Source organism: Phragmites australis, chromosome 15 (assembly GCF_958298935.1).
Source record: "Phragmites australis chromosome 15, lpPhrAust1.1, whole genome shotgun sequence".
NCBI lineage: Eukaryota > Viridiplantae > Streptophyta > Magnoliopsida > Poales > Poaceae > Phragmites > Phragmites australis.
In genome coordinates, this window is record NC_084935.1 from 3,962,374 (window position 1) to 3,985,034 (window position 22,661).

A 22,661-nucleotide genomic window follows, 5' to 3' on the forward strand; every position below is an offset into this window, starting at 1 on the left:
CCGTGTTTTGGTTGATGCATTGCACATGAGACGACATCCACATACGTGAACAAATGCGTTCCAGACACATCGATGCACCGACTCCTCCAAAAGGCACTCAACTTGCAAGCCCGCTTTGAGAAAAAGTGTGGCTGCACCGAAAAGGGCATGCTCTATAAATATATTAGCTACCACTGACTGTACATGTCTACCTTACCAGAGAGAAAAAAGGTCAGCCTCGCATCGCTTCTGCTCCTCTATTTCTCACCGAAACTTGGTTCGGCATCGCATTGCTTCTGCTCCTCGTCCTGGCTATTGGTGTTTTGGTCTCGGCTCCATCACAAGTATCCAGAGACCGAGTCCTAAAGGGGAGCACATCCCACCTATGCGCCCTGATCGGGGGCGTAACCAACTTCAACTTGGTTGCAGTCATATCCCATGCGATGCTATAAAAACAGAATGGATTCGGCACTTGAGTCAATCGATTCATATGAGTTTTAGCTGCCTCCCATACACATATAAAACCCTAACCGATCATAAGAGCGTCGCTACGGGTACGGGGTGAAGGCTGCCACCGCTGCCATCGTCGTCGTCCCTAGCAGCACCAGGATGCTAGCAACATCGTCTACTCCGAGCACTTCATCAAGCCAGCGACCAAATCTTCACCATCGGACTGCATAATGTGTCAACAACTCATACAATACCCTGTCATGGTTATTCTCCGAGGGATCTACATGCATTATAGCTTTCACGGGCTCATGTATGTTTCACGCTTCCGCTTTGACGGGTGTTCAACATCTAAGGCTAAATATCATGGCAATTAGATCACAATTAGGTTTAACATTTGGCATCAAAGCCTATAGTCCTAGTGTTGAATCCAATTGAGCCCATGTTGCCCTCAGTTGAAGCCGATTAGTATGAATTGATGTTGATTAGACATAATTAATTCCAATTTTGTTTTGGATTACGCTTAATGCTCATGATTAATGTCACACAACTCGGATTAGTGAAATTATGATGTTTTTATGCGCACATGTTCATGAATAAGGCATGTTTGATCATGTTTTAGTCATGTTTGCGCATATAAGTGGAGATTAATGTTAGTTGAGCCTTAATTGTCCATGCATTAGCATTGTTAGTATAGGATTTTGGCGAATTAGCTTCAGATTAATGTATTTTAGCCCTAATTAGCATCATCTTAGTGCTAATGATCCATAAATTAGATCAATTTTATGTTTATCTTCATGATTAGTGACCTATATGTTCAATTTGGGTTCGAATTAATGCAATTAGTGAATGTTTGTGTGTTTATGATCATGAATTAGATGTTTATGTAAGTAAGTGTGTTTATGGGCTCTTTGGTCTCAGATTGTGGAAGTTCTTGGCTCAGATGAGATAGAATTGGGCTCAGGTAGCATTAAGAAGGAGGGGAATTAATTGAATTTTGATAGAACCGAGAAGTTTCACTCAAATTCCCTCCAAATCTCGAAACCCTAAGGCCCAATTTTGGGGACTACCCAAAACCCTAACGAAAAAATCACCAAATCCCTAACCCTAGAACCTAATATCCCCAAAATGGAAACCCTAAATGGCATGAGGAGGAGGCATGGTTACGTTTTTGTCGATTTGCGGCCATCGGAGCTCCTGGATAGTTGCTTCTTTGGCATGTTCGATTCCTGAGGCCCGTGTCACTCAAGGATCTCTCACGCATCCTGTGCCTCCGTGATGGCGTCGCCATCTTCTGCGCGTTCATTGTCTCCTTGTGGGTGCAGTCCTCCTTTTCGCTGTGTGCGACAAGCACCATCGCAGATCCACCAACGGGGCCGCGCACAACATTTCGTCGCACGTATGCTCTCACGGTTGCGCCCTTCTTTATTTCACGCCGACGGTGCTACACCGACGAAGCCCTAACGCCGCCAGCCGTCGCTGTGCTCAGTGGAGAAGACAAGAGAATGTTTTTTAGGGTTAGGGTTTTTTGGGCGACCACAGTTTTGATCCAACGAAAATGGTGGCACATCGTCGATCTGGATTGAGCAGGCGCGACGCATTGGGCTTGTGGTCTCAGGCCGGCGCACATGAAGATGGACCAACGACACTTCTAGGTCGCACCCCGTGCTGATGGGCCATGTGTGGGCTCACGCGTGCGCTTGGGCCATGCACTGTTTCGGTCGGTTGGGCTATTTTGGCCTGGTCAACATTTTAATGTTTTGGGCTTTATTCTTTTCTAGGAATTTCTAATGATTTTTTCATTTATGCACTGGAATTCTTAATGATTATAGCTCAAATTAAATTATGTTAATGTACCAAAAGTTAAGATTATTTCTCTGGATAAATTAGAACCAATAGTAAGATTTATCTAGAGAATTTTGATGCTATTTTTGGTTGTGGTTGCATACTAACCAACGTTGTTTACGATCATGCACTAAATTTTACAATTAATTTATGTAGGTCTATAATTACTTTCTGACCAAATTTGATTGTAATTATATGCCATTTATGTATTTATTAAATTCTTTTTTATTTTCTGCCCAACATTGAAACAGATTGAAATTGAATTTTGCATGTTATTAATCAGACCAATGTATGGTTAATCTCGTGCAAATATCATTTCATGATAAATTTCTAATCTGGCCCAAAATTCTTTCTTCAGTTGTTAACGCTTCGATTGTTGCCGCCACAATTGACAACATCGAGCAGCTTACGAGAAACAATTTCCCTTCTTGGAAAGAAAAAGTAACTATTGTACTTGGTTTTCTAGACCTGAACTATACACTCAGGGTTGACTCTCCAACTGCTCCCGCCATTGGTGTGGATAATTATGATGAACTTAAGAAAACTTATGAGGTGGATGATGAAAAGTTGAAGTGGTCCAACCGTGTCCTTATTGATTATGAAGAGCTTTATCTCAGTTGGGATAAGAGGAGCAATCCCCGACTTTGATAATGCTAAGAAGTACCTAGCGTCCGTGGAAGAGCAATTCAAATGCACCTCTAAGGTTTATGCGAGTACGCTCATTCAGAGGCTCTTGACTATTAAGTATGATGGGTCTGGCAGCATCTGAGAGCACATAATGATGATGACTGATATGGCTAGCAAGCTCAAGGGTATGGGCATAGAGATCTCTAAGGATTTTCTTGTCCATTTCACTATGAACTCTCTTTCTCGTGAGTTTGCTCCATTGAAGATCAATTACAACACTTAGAAGAAGAAGTTGATCATTAGCAACTTGATCGCGATCATTACTACTGAAAAGGGTTATCCGCGCCCCCTCTTCACTGTTGGTTCTTAATCTCCAGGTGTGCAAAAAAAGTCGTGCCAGTAAAAACCAGTAGCAATGTTCAAATTATCATTGTCGGTTCTCAAAAAGATGTGCATAAAAATATATGCCTTTAATAACCGACAGTGATAATATTTATCTCAACCGATTCGTATTGCAAACCGGCAGTGATAAATATTTATCATTATCGGTTCTTAAAAAGACATGCCTTTAATAATCAGCAATGATAACGTTTATCTATGTTGGTTCGTATTACAAACTGGCAATGATAATATTTATCATTGCTGGTTCATAAGCTATACCGACGGAGCAATAATTGAGGATGACGAACTGACGGTGTTAATTATTTGACTATCGGTTCGTATTCCTAACTAGCAGTGATATTTTTTTCTATAAATTGAACCCGTCTCCCTCCGCTGCACCCATCTCTTATTTCTCATTCTCCTAGAAGCCATTCTCGAGGGGTAGTGACAGTCGAAGTGGAGTGGTGGTCACTGGCCGTTTCCATTGTGGCCGTCTCTACCCCTCATACCCAACTTCAACACCACTCACACGAGTTCCTTGTCGTAGCCACCATTCGTCGAGGTCAACATCTGTCGTGCCTGCCATCTCCTGAGCCAACGTGCGCCTTCCCTATCTCCTCATTCCTTTCCCCGTGGTCTCCTCTCACCATCTCTTCATCTCCTCTCACGGTCCTCCGAGCATGTAGCCACCTTGCGTACGTTCATCAAGCCTGCCTTCTCCCGAGCCAACACGCTACCGCGTGCCTTCTCCGTCTCCGCATCTCCTCTCTCCACATCTCTATTGCGTGAATGCTATATGAAGTCGTTGTGGTAATAGATAGATCCAAAGGAATGACAAAAAGCACGATCGCTTCAAGCTAAGTTTGCGTGTTAAAGATTGTGCTTTTGCCATTTGTTTAGACTGATTATTGTCACTCTCAAATAGTAAATTTAGTCAGAACTTCCGAAGAGCGCGCAAGATATATAACGGATGGGTCAGAGCTACTATATCAGGAGCTCTTTGATGTGAAAACGTCTGAAGAGCTCTTGGTACAATAGCTTCATAAAATCTATTTCCATTTTAGATTTAGGTATAAAATACTCTACCTCGAACATTTTGTTATGGAGTGTCTATCTTAAGACAAATTCCCATGCTGAAGAGTTCGCGGTAGAGTATTTTTGCACATCTAAAAAGATTATAACTGCCGGATCATACTATGAAGCACATAACGATGAGCCTCAGCAGTCCTAGAAGATCCCAACTTGTATAAAGAGCATTCGCCTGAGTGGCTTAATGCCATGAAGGATGAATTAAAGTCTATAAGCGATAAAGATGGTGAGATCTAGTAGAAATTCTCGACGAAGCCAAAACAAAAGGTTGTAAATGTGTATACAAAACAAAGCATGACTCTAAGGGAAACATTGAAAAGTTCAAAGCAAGGCTACTCACAAAGACAAGAGATTTACTATAATGAAACTTTCTCTCTTGTATCAACTAAGCATTTCTGTAGAATTATTATGGCGCTTATGGCTCATTATGATTTAGAGTTGCATCGGATGGACGTGAAGATGACATTCCGTAGTGGTGACTTGGAAGAAAGTGTTTTGGCAAGGAATATATGGGATGTCGGCTTAAGAAATCAATTTATGAGCTAAAGCAACCGTCTTGCCAGTGGTATCTTAAGTTCGATAAAGTCATAAAAAAATTTAGCTTTAAAGAAAATGAAGTTGATAACAGCATTTATGTTAAGTTTAAAGGGGAAAATTAACCATTATAGTTCTTTATATAGATGATATCTTATTGGTCAGCAGCAATAAGGATATGTTGTTTGAGATCAAGAGATATCTTTCCTCTAATTTTGATATGAAGGATCTCAGTGAAGCTTCTTACGAGATTATGTATCATGTTGTGATTCATCGAGATAGGTCCAAAGGCATAATGGATGGAGTGTTGAAGAAATACAATATGTATAAGTGCTCTGCCTTAACTGCTCCTATTGTTAAGGGCGATCAGTTTGAGACATTCCAATGTCTGAGGAACCAATAAGAGGCTGATCAGATGAAATTGATTCCTTATGCTTCAGCTGTCAGAAGTATTATATATACTCAAGTATGTATGCACCTTGATTTATTTTTCATAACCATGATGCTTGGCAGAGATATCAGTCAAATCTAAGATCGGACCACTAAAAAGTCGTTAAAAAAGTCCTTCGCTATTTGCAATACACTAAGCACTATATGCTCATATTTAGGAAATTCAATAACCTTAAAGTTGATGCTTGTTCGGATGTAGACTTTGCAATATGTGTGGATAGTAAGAAATCCACGACAAGTTATATCTTCACCCTCGCCAGAGAAACTATCTTGTAGAAAAGCTCTAAACAGGCACTTACGACATTATCAACGGTACAAGTTGAGTTTGTAGCATGTTATAAGGCTACTATGCAGGTTGTATGGCTAAAGAACTTTATCCCAGGATTAAGAGTGGTGGACAACATTTTAAGACCACTTACGTTATACTACGATAATCAATCCATAGTTTTTATATGAGTAACAATAAGTTAAGTAGTGTTGTTAAACACATCAACAATAAGTATCATATTGTAAAAGATAGAATCCAGGATCAAACTGTCAGTGTCAAGCATATAAACAACGAGTCAATGCTTGCGACGCTGCTCACCAAAGGCTTACCACCCCATAATTTTTGTGATCATGTTGCCAAATTGGGTTATTAGAAAGCATATGATTTTGGATAAGAGGACGATAAAGCAATGCAACTCCCATTAAGCATAACAAATATCCATTTCGAGATGGAGTATTATGCTATAGGTTTTTGGATTTCAATAGCATTTCATTAGCCGTTGTACGCTTGTGTTGTATCATTAAGAGTGGGCTCATGATGTTAGTCTTACGATCAAGGAGGAGAATGCTGGGTTTTTATCCCAGCTCCATCACGAATATCCAGAGATCGAGTCCTAATGGGGAGCACATCCCACCTATGCGCCCTGATCGGGGGTGTAACTAATTTCAACTTGATTGTGGTCCCATCCCATGCGATGCTATAAAAAATAACGTGGTCTGGCACCTGAGTCGATTTTGATTCACGTGAGTTTTAGTCGCCTCCCACACACACATAAAACCTTAACCGATCATAAGAGTGTTGCTACGGGGTGAAGGTCATCACCGCTGCCATTGCTGTGGCCCCTAGCTGCACCAGGACACCGACAACACTATCTGCTCCGAGCACTTCATCAAGCCGACAACATCTTCACAAATGGACTACACGACGCGTCAACAACTTGTATAATACCCTATCGTGGTTCTTCTCTGAGGGATCTACACTCATTATGGCTTTCACAGGCTCAGGTATGTTTCATGCTTCCGCTTTGATGGATGTTCAACATCTAAGGCTAAAGATCATAGCGGTTAGATCACAATTAGGTTTAACACTGCCCCCCAAAAATCCTCGTCGGTTTGGAGCCTTCCTTCTCTCGAAGGCTAAGCAGCACGCACCGGACACGAGCTAGTGTCAGCGTCGACCGATGCCTATCAGAATTCAAACACATCCATCCGGCTGTCCATGCGATGCCAATATCGGAATGGGAATCGAAGGTCCTTTTCTTCTAGAGGGAAAGAGACAGAAGCTTCTCCGACGTGGGTTGGCCTCTTGCTAGTGGTGATGCGCAACGCCATGTCTGCCAGATGGAGAGAGTTCGAATGGGCATGGAAGGATAAGGACGCTCACTATATCCTATACCCGTCACTTTTATTGCGTCACTATTGATATATCATTACTGACGGGTGATGACCCATCACTATTGGGGTCATTAGTGACTGGTCGTAACCGTGACTCGTCACTAATGTTCAGTCATTAGTGACGGGTCGTAACCGTGACCTATTACTATTGACTGAACATTAGTGACGGGTTGTCATCTTGACCCATCACTAATGACCGATGAACATTTTTTAAATTTTTTGGAGACAAAAAAGTCAAAAAAAAAATTTCTCGAGTCATCCCAACGCAGGTCTATCCTATATACCTCACACGTCACACTTTTTTTTACATTTTTTTCAAGTTTACGTTCCATGAAAATCGAACCCGTGACCTCCTACTCGCGCATGTAGCCACCTTACTACCTCCGCTATCACGTAGTTGTGATAGAAACCGAATATTCTATCTTTTTAACCTTTTTTTGCTAAAGGTCATTAGTAACGCGTCATAACCATGTAATTTCGCATTCTACTGCTGCTGGGGTGAGAAAAAATAAGAGAAAAATAAAATAAAATAAAAAATATTTGTGAATATTGTTATTAGTGACTGGAGTTGGTCATTAGTGATATATTACAAGTTGATTTGTCACTATTTATTAGTATAGGACGACCCATCACTGATGAGTGAAACATTAGTGATGGATCAAATTATGACTCGTCACTAATAACTGGCCTAAGACGACACGTCATTGATGACTTTATTATTAGTGATGAGTCACAACTTGATCTGTCACTGATGACTGACTTAAGATGACCCGTCGCTAATCATGTAGTCATTAGTGACGGATCACAACTTGATCTATCACTATTATCACTAATATAATGTCTTATTTACTGATTTCTTACTTAGTGACTCTGTAGCAGTATTGTGAGATCATGTAGCGATCCTCCAAGTATACACGGTGCATTCGGTGATTTGAGTTTCTTTTCGTGATGCCCAACCTAATCAGTCTCTGTTCGAACGCGGGAATTTTACAGGAATAATTTAACCCCTGCAGAGTTACGGCCGGTTCGCCAAGAACTAGTCGTGGTGTTACTAGGTTATCAGATGAGACGCCCGTGCAAGCATGCCGCATGCATGCATGCAGGTAACTTGTGCTATTTTGTGCGTGTTCGATCGATCTTTGCTGCGGTCAAGTGCGACGAGTTCGAAGTTCAAACTTCGCAGACGTCGGCGGTTAGGTTTGGGCCGTTTTAAAATCTGAAAATGACGACGTACGAGGTACTTCTTCTGAAAGAAACTTGCATCAATCTTTACAGTTTTCTTCCGTGTAATGTATGAAGGTTCTTCTTCTCTCTTTTTTTTTTTCTCTTCACCTGCAACAACAACAACATGCGGGACTTAGTTTTTCCCGGCAGTGGAGCAAGTTGGACGAGATCCTCTGACTTCACAGTAGAGTGACGATTTTACTTCGCTGCGAGCTGTTTGATTATAAATAGACGGACAAGATTTACTGCAACAGTGCCAGGTGACTTCAAACAAGTTGGCGCCGCTCACGTTTTACCGTGTGCCCCTGACCTCATCCGGATCCGGAGCAAGTTGGCATGCGACCTGTGTTAGTTGCGATAGTTAGAAAATTAGCCAAGCTAACTCATGTGCTTCCTAAGAGTACGTACATCGACGGATTAACTTTGACTTCCCAGTGTCGTAATTTGGTAAGTAAACTCGTTGCAACGGCGAAGAAACTTCTTTAAATCAATGTTGCTCATCAATAAAAAAACTACGACTTCGTATATATAATCGTGTTATTTTACATGATATATCATGCAAATGCAAGCAAACTTCAGTAACCAAAACGATTTTGAATTGGACAGAGAATAAGATGTTCATGTTCCATTGGATCGATAACGATGTCGACCTGTACGTAAGTTCAACGCATCAGCAAAGTCAATCTGATAGCACCTGCTGCACCATCAGCAGAGCAACAATTCGACCGATCGATCGACGCTGAAGAGTTAGCTTGACCCCGACAAGAATAATCTCTTGTCGATTGTAATCTACAAACCAAGCTCCCGAATTGACACGTTCTAGAAACTCTTGAAAAAATATGATCACATGCATGTAAGATGCAAATGACAAAGAGTCACTTGCAGGTAAGCGACAGGTTAACCTCGTGCTGAGATAGATACGGGGTAGGTTTGTTATCTTTTTCCATGAAGAGCTCAGGCGTCACGCGACGACCCGTTACCAACTGCTATTGTTACACGCACATATATGCATTACATGCTAATATATATGAGCTGAGAGCTTCTTGTTCACTTCTTGTCTCCTGATTAGTTTTCTGTGTTTTAAGATAAATCTCTTTGGCAGGTACAACCACAGCTAGCCTTATAATAAGATATGATCTAGACTCTTGTAGCATCTGTAATTTTCAGCTAAAAATTCTAGATCGATGGTTCCTGATTTAGGAAGAGACATAGGAGCACAAAAAAAAGTATCTAGCTGCTAGGATTATTGATTTAGTTCAATGCACTTGCGATTTAATTCGGATCATTCATGCTCCCCGACGTGAGCACAGATTCTTGATCAGTGTTCTTTAAGATGAGAAATGGGACTAGAATAAGTTTGGCGTTGATTCCTCAATATCCCTGTGGATTTGTAGCTCTGTTTTTAGACGAAATTTGTAGCTCTGTCGGACTGATACATCAATCTTAGATTCTTAATTGGTATATGTGGGATTTGGGGAAAATATCACTCTCTAACTTGTTCTCATTCCATGACTATGGGTACATATATACACACATACACACACGGTCCAACAGTATACGTGTTGCAAGTTCCGTTTGATCTATTTCTGCAGGCATTAGTTGATCTGGAGTATTTCAATCTGTCGGCTACAAGCAAGCAAGGTCCTGCAATGGCTAGCCTGATTACTTCTTAAATTAGAGACTATCTTCAGCTTGATTTGGTCAACCAGCATATACACTGAGCTGAATACATACCGACTAAATTTATTGTATTTTCTGAAAGGGGATGCTTATTTCTTCAATAGACAGATTACCTGAACATTTGAACCCAAGAAGAAAATGTATCCTATGCAAAATTTGTCCCCTTAGACCAGTTCTAAAATAATTGTTTTATCCTGGGGATAGAATGACAATTGATCCTCTTTTTGTCAAAAGCAGAGGCTTTATCTGTTTTATTTTTTCTGCGGGGAAGAGGCTTTATCTGTTAATATAGGCATTTAATCAACCTAACTCTATTACCAACATCCTTCGGCATATAGTCATTACTAATTGTTGGTGTGAACTTTTCATGTCAACGCATGCTTTGTTGTCTTGATATCTTCTCCAGGCATCGGATCAGCAACAGCTGCTCCCAACTTCCCAAACACTACTACAGGTCAACAACCATATGGAGTCATGGTAGGCGTGCGTTGAGTTTCAAGTCGTGGACACGACGATTAGCTCCCAAATCACAATTTTTTTTAACACTGATAGCTGGTTGTTAACGCTCTTTCGCCAACAAAAATGTTTGCAAAGAAAGATCCAAGTAGCTCCCTTTTTCCCTGTCCGAAAAAGGCGGACAAGAAAATTAACGAGCTGAGCTGAGCCTAGCTAGATATTTTCCCTGGTAGGCTTAACGAGCCAGAGTTTTTCCACAAGCTTGTGGAGTTGTGGTGGACTCTTGTCAAGCTTGGCAGTGTTTCTCTTGTCACTTCTCCATGGTACATTGCTTTCATTACAATTCTTTGGCTCATCTTGTCACCTCTGTATGTGATGATGCATCTTTTTCAAATCTTTTGGCATTTGTTTGTTTGCCTTGTGCCCTTGTCCTATACTTCAGTCGGAATTTGTAATGGTCCCATGTTTGTTTGGCATTTGCCTCGGCGAGAGCCCCTTTCCAGCTGTGTCGTGACTCGTGCGGCATGAATATGAGCTTCGTTGTTGACCCACGAGGCTGATAGAGAAAAAGAATGACCCGGCATGGATGAGCTTGCCATGACAGAGGCCACCATAGAATATCTACAGAAAAGCTCTATCCCAGAATAAAATATCTCCGGCTTGATTGCTGACTCTATCCCCCATCGCTCGCTCTGATAACTTGGGGGGCGACTTGACCCCAGCCCGAGAACCTCAAATCCTAGCTCGGTCCGCTGTCGCCGTCGGCGGTTGGATGTCAGCGGCGGCCAGAAGTCAGATGTCACGGCCTCCTCCCTGCTTTTCCCGTCTCACCCCTTCCCCACCTCCCCTCCTCTCCCTCCCCTCTCCTCCCCTCCCCCCTATGTTTCACTTGCTCCGGCCAGATCTGCCTGCGAAGCTGTTCCCTCCAGTTGGATCCACGTATTTCTTTGCCGGATCTACTTCTTCTAGACTGGATCCGCGCGGTGAATCGGTTTTGCCGCACGAACTCGCCTTGGCCGCCATTCCCTTCGTCTCTGCTCGGAGGCTGTCGGAGGGCGACGGCCGGGTGCCTGCTGTTCGTGCTGTGGTGTGGTTGTTCCATGCGGCTACGTGCCCCGACCGGCCATGGCGTGGCGTCGTGGTGTCGACTTCGGGTTGGTCTACTTCTTTGGTCGGATGCAGCTGCTGGTCTGCTCTCTTACTGGTCGGTGACGCCGTCAGTATGCTCCTTTGGTCGGTGCCACCTCGTTGATGTTGCTGGTCTGCTCTCCTGGCCGGCCTGCTCTTATTTTGGCCGGTAGTTGCCGCCAGCCTGCTATCCTTTCTGGTGGTGGTCGATTGCTGTTGAAGACGACGTTGGTGCTACTCTAGCGACTATGTTGTGCGGTTCTGCCATGTGGTTAGGGCTTTGCCCCCGTTTGTCTCTTCCTGGCGGATGCTCTGTGTCCTCGTGCTGCTGGCTCTTCTGTCATGCCTTTAGCTTCAGGGGTTGTGCCACGGAAATGGGAACTAAGGGCGAAAGCCCTGATAGGATCCATGCCTTGTCGACGACGATGGCATCCGTGGGCGTCATAACCTCCCTAGAGGTGTTGTGGTCAAGTTTCCCCTTGGGATTACTTTGGGTGAAAACCCTGTTCGGCTTCCGGACGAGCGACGGCGGTTCCTTCACCTCTACCTTTCTGAAGACGTCGTGTCAGAGAATTCCTCTATTTTTGCTTCAACTAGCGACACTCTCACATGGCACACCATCCCCACCTATGTCGTTGCGACCCTCTTCTGGTCGGTGGGGATTCCTTCACTTTTGGGCGCTTCTCGGCAGGGGCTATGTTCCAACGTCACAGGACCAGTCTTTGCTTGCAGTTTGACGTGAGAGCCGCCGACTGAGTCGGGTAGTCAGGTGTAGAAGCAGGGCTCCGCCTGTTGAGTTGTCGGGTGTCCTGGTCGAGGTGCTAGCAGGGCATAGTTCTTGCAGTGTAGCACTGTTAGGTGTGGTTGCTGATTTTGTGTGGTTGTTAAGTTGTAGCTACTTTCTGTACTAAGTTGTAGCTACTTTCTGTACTAAGTTGTAGCTACTTTCTGTACCTTTGCCGTTTGGGGGTTTTATTTCTTTCTTTTTTGTCTCGCGCGCGAGTTAGGCTCCGCAAGTTGTATGGCACTGCTTGTTAAGGTTTTTAGACCCAATTTTTTTTATAAATTATATTACTCATTTTTCTTAATATAATGACACGCAATTCTTCTGCGTGTTAAGAAAAAAAAATCTACAGCTTCCTGTATGCTATTGACCAGGATATTTGATACGGATTTCCAGTCCGAAGTGCAACGAGTCGTTGAATTATAATCAGTGACATGCACATGAACATCCGTCTCTAGCACGCAGGTGTCCCTGGCTAAGTTCTTGGGGTCAAAAGAACAAGATGGAATGGAACAGAGGATATGGTCATGCTGCCAACCTTATGCCGGACAGCCCAGCAATATACATGCTGCTTAACAATTGTCGCAGTCCTACATTCTTGCTAGGCAATCGAGTCTAACACTAAGGTGTCATTCTTGTTTGCCAGAAAATTCTGGTCAAACACATTAGGTTTCGAGGCCCAGCTCTACATAAGCTCAGTTTCTTTAGAGTCCAAAATAAACTAAGGGAGAAGTAGTCCATGTGACGCGATTTTTTATGTATTTTTAAATAAAAATTACAAATATATACACATGTTTTAAAAAATATAAATATAAAAAAATATAGAGCTAGATGATCTTCTATGCTACAATTTTTTTTAACTATTTCAATAGTATTTTGAATTTTGTAGAACATAATACTTTTTTATTTTTAAACATATTGCCCTTCCAATGGACAACAACGATTTTTCAAAACGAATGCATATATTTGTAATTTTTATTTAAAAAGTGTAGAAATAAAAAAAAATCCATGCGAGACTTATGTTGCCCCTCTGCCTACGCGAGTCAAATCATAAAGAAATAATTGCATATTTGCCACTGGTTCGAACTTCTCTAGGAGCCTAGTTGTTCAAAAGCCAATCTCTAGTGCTTAAAAACCTGAGCAAGACGCAGGCCTAACATCGAGATGATGCTGTTTACATGCTCCATAGCCAAACAGGATGGGCTAAACTGGGAACAAAACTTTCATCTGTTCAAAGAGCAGCAGCATGGGTCGTCGAATTTTCCAGCAGGGAAAGAGTATAGAATTGATGGGCGAAAAGAGAGATTTGAATTTCAAATTTTGCATAGCATCAGCATGACATGCTCTGCTGTCACTGGATCATCAGACTGACGAAAAGGTGATTTAATGATTTATGACGCGATGATATAAAAGAATATGTACAGCACCCCAGATGACAAATATGGGGGGTGAAAACCTCTGCAATTCTGCAAAATTTGGCATAACACGATACACAACAGGCGGTGCGACCAATTTTTGTCAGGAAAAACACAGCCTACACAACACTCTTTCCCCCCTATCCCAACTACTAGTTTACTCAAAGTACCTTGCAAAATTTAAGGCCCAGATAGCAGAATAATCTATGATTTGGGGAAAGATCAAACAAACAAATGGAACCCTGCATCTTTTTCTTCAGCAGAAACCCTTGGGGGATGTACTCCCCATGCATCTCACTAGCACACGATGAATAAGGAACGCCACGGTAACCAGATTTGGTAAAAATATTCCCGTAGCATACATCTGCAGCATACAAGGGTAAATTATGATAAATTACATGTAGCCAACATAAAAGCGAGAAACAGGAGACAAACTGCATGTAAATATTTTTTAGTGGAGATGTAAAAGCAGATAATGTGTTTAACCAATTCTATTCCCCCCAGTTAAAATAGGCATTAAGGCCACAAATCCACAAGTTCAGAACCAGATAATGCAGGGGTGCACTGCAATCGCAAGACATTAATGGGGATACAACAGAATAATTTACCTTCCAAACTATTGGAATGACAACAAAAGAATACAACATAACACACCATGGGGAGTTAAAACAAAAGAAGAAGAAGCAGGTTGATGGCTTGAATTGCATTAAAAGCAAGAGAATACCTTCCAATCTCAGAAATGGTAGCTCTATATACATTGATGACACAACTACCCTGCAAATTACAAAGAGTTAGGCACAAATACAAAAGGAAAGAAACAAGAATCCATATGAAAACATATATGGGAAACAAAAAAGACAGAAAGAACTACCTATACTTGAATCACACAGCTGAGGAATCTTCTGCTAGCTAACAGATTGGAAATGAACGAATGATGCTATCTGAATACAAGATTCCCATTCTGATCTTGTCTTATTTTCTCGATAAGCGATTGATAAAATGACCTGAATGCCTTGATATCATTCCCCTGTTGAAGCAGAAAACTAAGCTCATTACAACAAGAAATAGTCTATTTAAACAATCCAAAAAGAAATAGTCTATTTAAAAGCGAGAGATTAGATCATGAATTCCAAAACAAGCCAGCACCTTGTTACAATGCCACCTAACAATGAAATAGCCTTAACATATAGAACAAACAGTAGATGGCTACTCATTCACTCAGTTGCCATTGCACTGAAGTTATTTGTTAAATGCTTGCTGGGCAAGCCACAATTTATATAGTATAGAGTTGCTTTGTGATGCGAAGGTGACAAGAGTCCAACTATCAACAGAACAGCTGCATAGTTTACTCACATTTGAGTTCACTAATTTAAGAAAAATGGTTCAACTTCCTAAATTTCCATATGGTTCAAGATAAGAGAAATAGCTACCTGTAACTTTTGGTAGTACTGTTCAGCTAGGTCTGGTGGGCAGTGAGCTTCTGGAAGACCTTTTGCTACAAAATTCACAATGAAGTCCTCCCTAAATCTTTCATACATAATCTTTTGGGCCATCACAATTTCACCAAAGAGAGCAAGCTAAAGAAAGAAACAAGTCAAATAAATGAAGCTCTTGAAGAAAAAAGAATCAGTCCATCTATCAGCATCCACCAACAATATTCAATGCTGTAAAATGACAACGTACGAAATTCTGAAACAAACAAATATGTTAAGACAGAGTATGTTGTGTCTAGTTGGCTCTAAACCTAAGTAGGGAACTTGTAAGGACGCAGCCTCACAATCCTGAGACGTGTGTTGGTACATGCCTAGTTTGGACAGCAAGCGCTTTACTTATCCTCACAGAGCAATGTAAGCAATAGGACATAGCACATTAGCGCCAACTCAGATTTCCATTCTGACACAGGAGCATCTATTAAGGAAAGGAAAACAAATAGCTATACACTCCCTGGCAGTGTGGATGTGCTTAAATAGCAAAAGTTCATGACTCGTTCTAAATTTTGAACAAACCGATGTATTTTGGTTCCCGCAAAAGACCAACATGAAATAATGTGTGTAACTGACTATTTAAATCAATTTAATTTATCAGGGTACATCACCATAAGCATTTCTGGATCTTATTATTAGGGGAAAAAATTCCCACAAACCCTCTACAAGTCTACATAAAATTCAGCCCCCCACAAAGGAAAGAACCTATGGAGATCTCTGGGTATGAGTATTCGAAAAAATATATTAAAAAGAGCATGTGACCGACATGAATTAGAATGCAACTCAGCACACTTTAGAATGACAAGAATAAAGATTATCTAACAACTGCATTACATAAGTTAATGAAATACGATGGTTGAGTTACAGAAGAAGAAAGTGCAATAACAGAACAACAACTTTAATTCTCTGTAAGTTGGAATGTCCTAACATTTTCTAGAAATCAGTTGTGCCCTACAGGTTACATAATCCAGCTGAACAGATTAGTCAGCTGCAATTTGGATTGCCATTTAACCCTAGTAAACCTGACGTTAGGAAGTGGTCAGACATATTTCACCCTTTTGTGAGACTAACACTGTTCACAACAATATGAAGCCTATAAATTCTACCAACATAGAGATTACTAAAGTTATTAAGATTCAAACAGAGCCAAAGACAAAAGGCCAAAATAGTCACGCCAAGGTCTACTTTCAACACAGAACATAAAGGTTGCAACTTCAAATAGTAGCAAGGTGACATGTCTTACCGAATTTGCATCACGTAAATCAAATGATTTATCAAGGACACTGTATAAACAGCAACCAGTAGCAAACTTCTCAATCATAAATACTCGGAAGCCAGGAAGCTGAGAAAACAAGAAAGTAACGGCACAAGAATTATGCAAGTAATCCAACTAAATGCTAAGTGCTGGATAGTTCAAAATTCACGGTACAACATCGTAAAGTAAACACATGATTACCTTATCCTCAGAGTTACTGCACCAATCTTTGACAAGATTGACGAAAATTTGTACACATGCCTAAGAAAACCGTAGACAAGGTGTGAGTAAACAGTGTCCACAGCTTAACTTACAGTGGAGGTAAGAATGCAGATAGTTTGGGAAAGAAGACAAGGAATCAAGATCAACCATAATCCTCACCTTCCGAAGTTGTATATCTTTATGACTGCATGAAGTAAACAGAAGTAACTGCATTATAGTCTCCAGATACTGCCTGCAGCTAGGAGCAAGGAGAATTGTAGAAAGATCATGTGTTGCCATAGCATGCAAGAATATGTATAATGTCCTCTGCAGATCTTGCAGTTCTCGCATTTCCTGCAGTGGTAAGACAATAATACATTACACAAGGATTCAAGGAACCATGCCAATTCATCCAGTACCTGTACAAGTCTAGGCACTTAAGCTAGTGGAATTGATGTAAACCAAAATAAACGATTAGATAAGAATTTAGATGGGGTAACAACCAATCAAACTAACCACGCAACTAAAGTTGAGTACAGTATCGTACCAACTTGTTGCCATTATATTGATATCCTTGACTTTCATTTAGTATTGAGAAATCATACAAATACTATTTTCCTTATTGAACTATATCTGCCACATGCTATAGCTAGAGTTGCACCCTCATAAGTAGGAAAACATAAAACAGTAAAGCAAATAATGTAATATATCCCCATGAACCTAGCACATTTCAAAGGCACTAGCATTCTCACAATATAGAGATGATCAGATACATCAAAAAAGTATACAAGAACAAGCAGCTAGAAATGAAGTAATATATAAAGTGGCTTGATTACAGATGCAATGAATATTACCTCAGTATTGCTTGCAGGACCAGCTGAAAATGCATCTTGTGACAGTATCATAGACAAACGACTTGCAATAGTAGGAAAGACTTCCTCCAATATGCCACTAGCTGACGAATTAAATTTGCAGATTATTTGGTTTACCAATACGAGAAATTCCACCATATCTTTAGCCTGTATGAAAATAGTAATGATTGAGCACTGAAAATGATGCAAAATATCAACTGTAAGATGTTTTGTAAAAAAAAAAAAAAAGTATACTGCTTCAGTGCCCTCCAAGAAAAAATCAGGACCAACTTCAAGTCTTCGAAGCCAATGAGAGGCTAGGATTCTATGTTGATAGTTATATTAACTACTTAGGTGACATGAAAAAAAATGCCCTGCCCAGGTGATCATATCCTTTGTCTAACCATCCTAATACAATTCCTGAATGAACTTTACCCTTCACTCAGGTTGTGAAGAAATGGTACTTTTCTACCTGTGCTCGCCATTAGTAAAGTACTAGCAGTGTTCATTCCCACTACAAAAGGCAAAAAGATGCAGTGCAGGAACAGACAAGTCCATCGGGCAGTGAGTGATGAAACACACGAACAACAAGGACAGTTTGAGTTTGCCAGGGTCACACAAACCAGGAAGACAGTGGATGCTACACATATGGACGTGAGTGGAGAAGAGGAAAACATAGGGGCAAGGTGCGGAGAGTTTGCCCTATGTTTATTGCCCCCGGAACAAATGACTAATCTACTCTCTAGTAATAACTAATTCTAAATTCTAATTGCTTTAGAACAAGTACAAGCATTTTTCTGGGAGAGCACTGAAGTCCTCCTCGTCAGAACGGAAAGAGTGCACTATTATTCGGATGCTGCCTGAAATAGTAATACCGAGTTCAAAAGGTAGAAAGAGGGTAAGACTTGTTAATGGCTACCTATGGCCTAGTGCTGTCTGCGGGTTTCCCATTGCTATTTGGCTAGATAGTCTAACCTTGTAATCAACAATTTCCTTTTTCCCCTTTCCATTTAAAGGCTGTAAACAGATATTATTTCTAATAGTTATACAGATCTCTCCTACTGTTTTCTCTAAAAGAAATTATGTGCAAAGAAAGGAATCCCACAAAGCAGAAAACAAAGAAAACAGAGGCTTCAGTCATTTAAAAAATGAAATACCTCATTATCAAGAAGCAATTGTCTCAGTGCAATTGGAATACATGGAAGCACTGAAATACCTAATATCTCAATCATCCGGTGCAGAAAGGATATGACCTGCATTTCAGCGTTTGCACAAGTTAGAAAATGGTTAATCATGTGACAAAGCAGGGAACAAATGAAGATGCTAAAGGAACAGGTTCATATCTACCTTAGATCGCAGGGGTCTCACATTTGGAAATGAGACAAGGACTTGCAGAACAACATCAAGGGTCTGAGGTAAAGATGATAAGAAAAAATCATATAAGAAATAGCGAAACGAAGACTATAGATATGCGAGATGCAGGAGTAATTGAGGGCTAACAACTGTTCTGACGATCGGCCAATTGCATATGATATGATGGCAGGCAGAAACCATACTTGCAATATTAGTGAAAATACACAAGTGCACAGAACTTACTTCCTTGAACATGACCCCAATAGCTGGCCTACTTCCCATCACAAGGCGCTCGTTAAAGCCCTAAAAAAGGGCAACATCCAGATCCAGTAAGTGTGAGGTGCAAATGACTTCCCGTGCACAGAAGTAAGAATTTTTACATGAGCATAAATCAAAACCATATAAATCAGTGCACCAACATAATTTACAAGACATGGCCTGACAAACCATCTCCCATAATGTCAAATAATGTTTTAGAGAAGTTATAACTCATCTTTGCAACGCACGATGCAAATTACCTTGCTGACCATATTCAAAGCAATAATAATCTGTTGAAGACTCATCGCTCTTGGAGATGATTCTTCAAGTCCTTGTGCTTTGGCATCCATAACAAGTGACTCGATCTGAAACAAATTTTTACCCACACCAGTGAGTTTCTTATGTCTTAAAGGACTTAATGCCATCATACTGAGCAAAAGAAAAACTAATCACCTGATGACAGAGAGGATTTAGCAAAGCAGTCAAGCACTGAGCCTGCTTCTCTAGTGATACCTCTTCAATGCCAATCAACAATCCAACAGCCTGAAATTAGAACTCGTGTCACTGGCCCAAGTTAGTATTTCCACTGTACAAAACATAAACAGTTAGGCAAAGGTAGAGATAAATGGACAATGCACCTCAAAAATTTGGCTGCCGTCCTCCGAGCTGGGAAACTTTGTATCTTTGTTTCCCCGATCCATAGAAGTGAATTGGCTTAGTACATCTTGCAGGCTCTGTTAACTCACAGAAACATAATCTCAGCTCTAGAATAACAAACAAGTTAAGTGTCTATCCACCAAAAGAGATAAGGAAAAACCTGCAAAATGGTATCCAAGTAAGGCACTAGCTTTGTCTTCAACAACTTGACAGCTCTCATAAACAAGTATCCCGCACGCCGGCTCACGTGGGAATTCTGATGATGTGTGCCACGGTCATCCAAGAACACACCAAGCAGGTGTGGCACGTACTGCACATTCTCCTGCACGAACTTCATATAGCGGGTAACTGTCTCCAGATACACCAACCCAACTAAGCGGTGTGTGTGGCATGAGAATCTTGCAGAAAGGAGCATGGGCACAAGTTCCCCAAGCAGCTCTGTTCCAGTCCGGATCTCTTCCTCACCAACTGCTTCTCCAAGCCGATATAACAGGGTAAGAGCGACCTCAACATCCTCCACACTAGCTTCTGCAGAAGAGAATGCTGTCACAAGCAACCCTCTTATGAACAGCTGAGCTGCAGCTGGGGCTACACGACAAATGCTCCGGAATAATGCAATTAAATCCTTCCGTTGCTCCGCCATAAGGTCCTCCTCCTCCTTCCCTATCTTGTCAAGCACATCAAGATGCCCCCTATATACCGGATCATACAACATCTGCACCCGCACCACCTCCAGGATCCGTCCCAAGTGCCCCAGCTGCTTCTCAGATGGTGCCTTCATCACGCTCACAAAGCCAGATAAGAACTCAAGCACAGAACTGGAATCCACCTCCTCATCATCACAGCTCTCTGCAGCTGCAAATACAGCCGGTAGCACCTCTTCCAGCATCTCCAATGCCCCAGCTCCATCAGCATCACTAGGTCCAAGCCTGCGATAACATTCAAGAGCCTCGGATGCGTATGTCGTCACCAAAGGCGCCATTTTCAAACCACTGTCTGTGCTACCAAGCCCCTGCCGTGCAACCAGGAGCGACCTCAGCAATGCCACTTTCGCCCTCACATCCATCCTCTTAGCCGCCACAGCAGAAAGGCACCCCACCGCCGCAGCAGCAAGCGGACCAGCACTCCCAGGGAACATGGCAATGTCAAAGAGCAGAGGAACAAACACATCATTCGCGACCAGCCCGACATCGATCCACGAGATGCACCTGCGAGCCGCGTCGAGGGCCACGGCCGCGGCCGCGGGGTCAGCCGTACGGAGGGTCGCGGCGGCTGCGTGCCAATGGCGTGCGATCTGGGGCACGCACTGCGCGCGCATGGAATCCTTCACCCGCGCGGCGTCTGCGGTCTCGTCGGCACTGCGGGGGTACTCCTGGGAGAGCAGGTCGTCATCGAGGGAGATGAGAACCCGCGCAAACATGTCCGTCGGGCCCGGCTGCGGCGGCTGGGGCGGGAGGAGGTCGAGAAAGTAGGAAGGGTAGACATGGGGGTAATCGAGGCGGACGAGGAGGGCCACAAGCTGCGCGAGCTTGTTGCGGAGGAAGGGCGGCGAGGCGGCGTTGGAGGAAACGGCGAGGGAGAGGAGCGAGGAGCGGAGCAGCGCGAGGTCGTCGGGGAGCGCAAGGCGGCGGCGGAGGAGCGCGTCGTGGAGGGACTGGAGGCACCAGAAGTGGACCTGCACGTGCGGGGAGGAGGCGAGGCCGGAGAGGCAGAGGCGGAGGAGCGACGACGGCGGGGAGTCGTCGCGGGCGCGGGCGCAGAAGGCGAGCGCCTCCGCGCGGACGGACGGGGAGGCGGCGGCGGCGGCCGGGGAGTCGGATGCGAGCAGGATGGCCTGCTCGAGGTCGTCCATGGCGGTGCGGAGGAATTGGGGAGGCGGAGACGGGGAAAGAGAGGGGAAGGGAGGCGGAGGTGAGGTTAATATACGAGGAAGGGAGAGGGTTTTCTCGCTTCGCCGTGCTCCTTCTTTTCTTCGCTTTCACAGTTTGACCATCTATTATCTTCATGACTTATATTTTCTTGGTGAAGAAATTTTTATTACTTTAGTGTTCTAACCGTTTTTCTTTAGGTTATTTTTATGAAAGAATTTTCAAATTTATTCTCTTCACTCACGCTCATTCTCAAGCTATAGAAGATAAGAAAATAATAATAAAAAGAAAAATTAGAAAGAAAATAAAATAAAGAGAAAATAGTTAGAGATGGCCAAAGTACATGTGATTTTGTATTTGATGTTGCCGGTTTCTTGGGTTTATGGGCTGATTTTGGGTTTAGGTTTTTGGCTCTCTGCTTCCAAGGGTTTGGATTCTATTTTTAGGTTTAGGAAGGGCCACTTACTTTAGGTTTTTAAAGACTTCAAATGGTTGAAGTTTTTAGAAGATTTCATCTATATCAAAATGTATGTGCGTTCATTTTAATGGTTCGAACTCTATTCGAATAATGTATTTGTTGTTGGTTTTATATATTGAACGTGTTGAGATTTTTTTTTCTTCAATGGTCCGTAAAACCCTATTTTAGAACATGCATGGGATAAATGTTATCCCGCCAACAAACTTAAAACATATCAATTTTTGTCCTTGCTTAGTTGAGTAGCTTTCTTAATTGTGACTACCAAAGATGCCATGAGCTAAGTAAGCTATCACGGTTGTCCTCTTCCAGAGTTGTGTTTAGCCATTTTGCTTTCTTTTTTTTTCTCTCGGGCAAGACACAAGAAGTGTTGTTCATTTGAAGTAAGATTACACTTGCATCCTGCATCCGCTAGGAAATCTCGTATTTATATGCAAGTTAATATTGTTCACTGTAATTAATTGATGAAGATTATGTGCAATATGGCATCCTTTTATTTTAGGATCCGAAATAACTTTATGAGATAATTTGTAGTCTGTAAACTCTGTGTGAAACCAC

At 42.2% G+C, this 22,661-nt stretch overlaps 1 protein-coding gene across 1 annotated transcript; it reads right to left on the reverse strand.

Moving 5' to 3' along the window:
* Window positions 1-13,654: 13,654 nt before the first annotated feature.
* Window positions 13,655-21,854, reverse strand: LOC133892523 (exportin-T-like). The gene is made up of 15 exons (XM_062333361.1): window positions 19,921-21,854; window positions 19,742-19,837; window positions 19,557-19,646; window positions 19,364-19,468; window positions 19,089-19,148; window positions 18,840-18,902; window positions 18,650-18,745; window positions 17,496-17,660; window positions 16,822-16,995; window positions 16,642-16,701; window positions 16,429-16,527; window positions 15,132-15,278; window positions 14,573-14,728; window positions 14,426-14,475; window positions 13,655-14,065 (listed from the first exon to the last, which is right to left on the reverse strand). The coding sequence occupies exons 1-13, from the start codon at window positions 21,610-21,612 to the stop codon at window positions 14,639-14,641; spliced, it is 2,937 nt and encodes a 978-aa protein (XP_062189345.1). The 5' UTR covers window positions 21,613-21,854; the 3' UTR covers window positions 13,655-14,065; window positions 14,426-14,475; window positions 14,573-14,638.
* Between the last annotated feature and the right edge of the window lie 807 nt (window positions 21,855-22,661).

Bases quoted from the DNA above. Each gene is read 5' to 3' on its own strand.
- LOC133892523 (XM_062333361.1), bottom strand. From the start codon at position 21,612: ATGGACGACCTCGAGCAGGCCATCCTGCTCGCATCCGACTCCCCGGCC. The intron at 16,702-16,821 runs GTGAGGATTATG...CGGTTTTCTTAG, and splicing joins AAGATATACAACTTCGGAAG to GCATGTGTACAAATTTTCGT. The intron at 14,729-15,131 runs GTAGCTATTTCT...CTGCTTCAACAG, and splicing joins AGTACTACCAAAAGTTACAG to GGGAATGATATCAAGGCATT.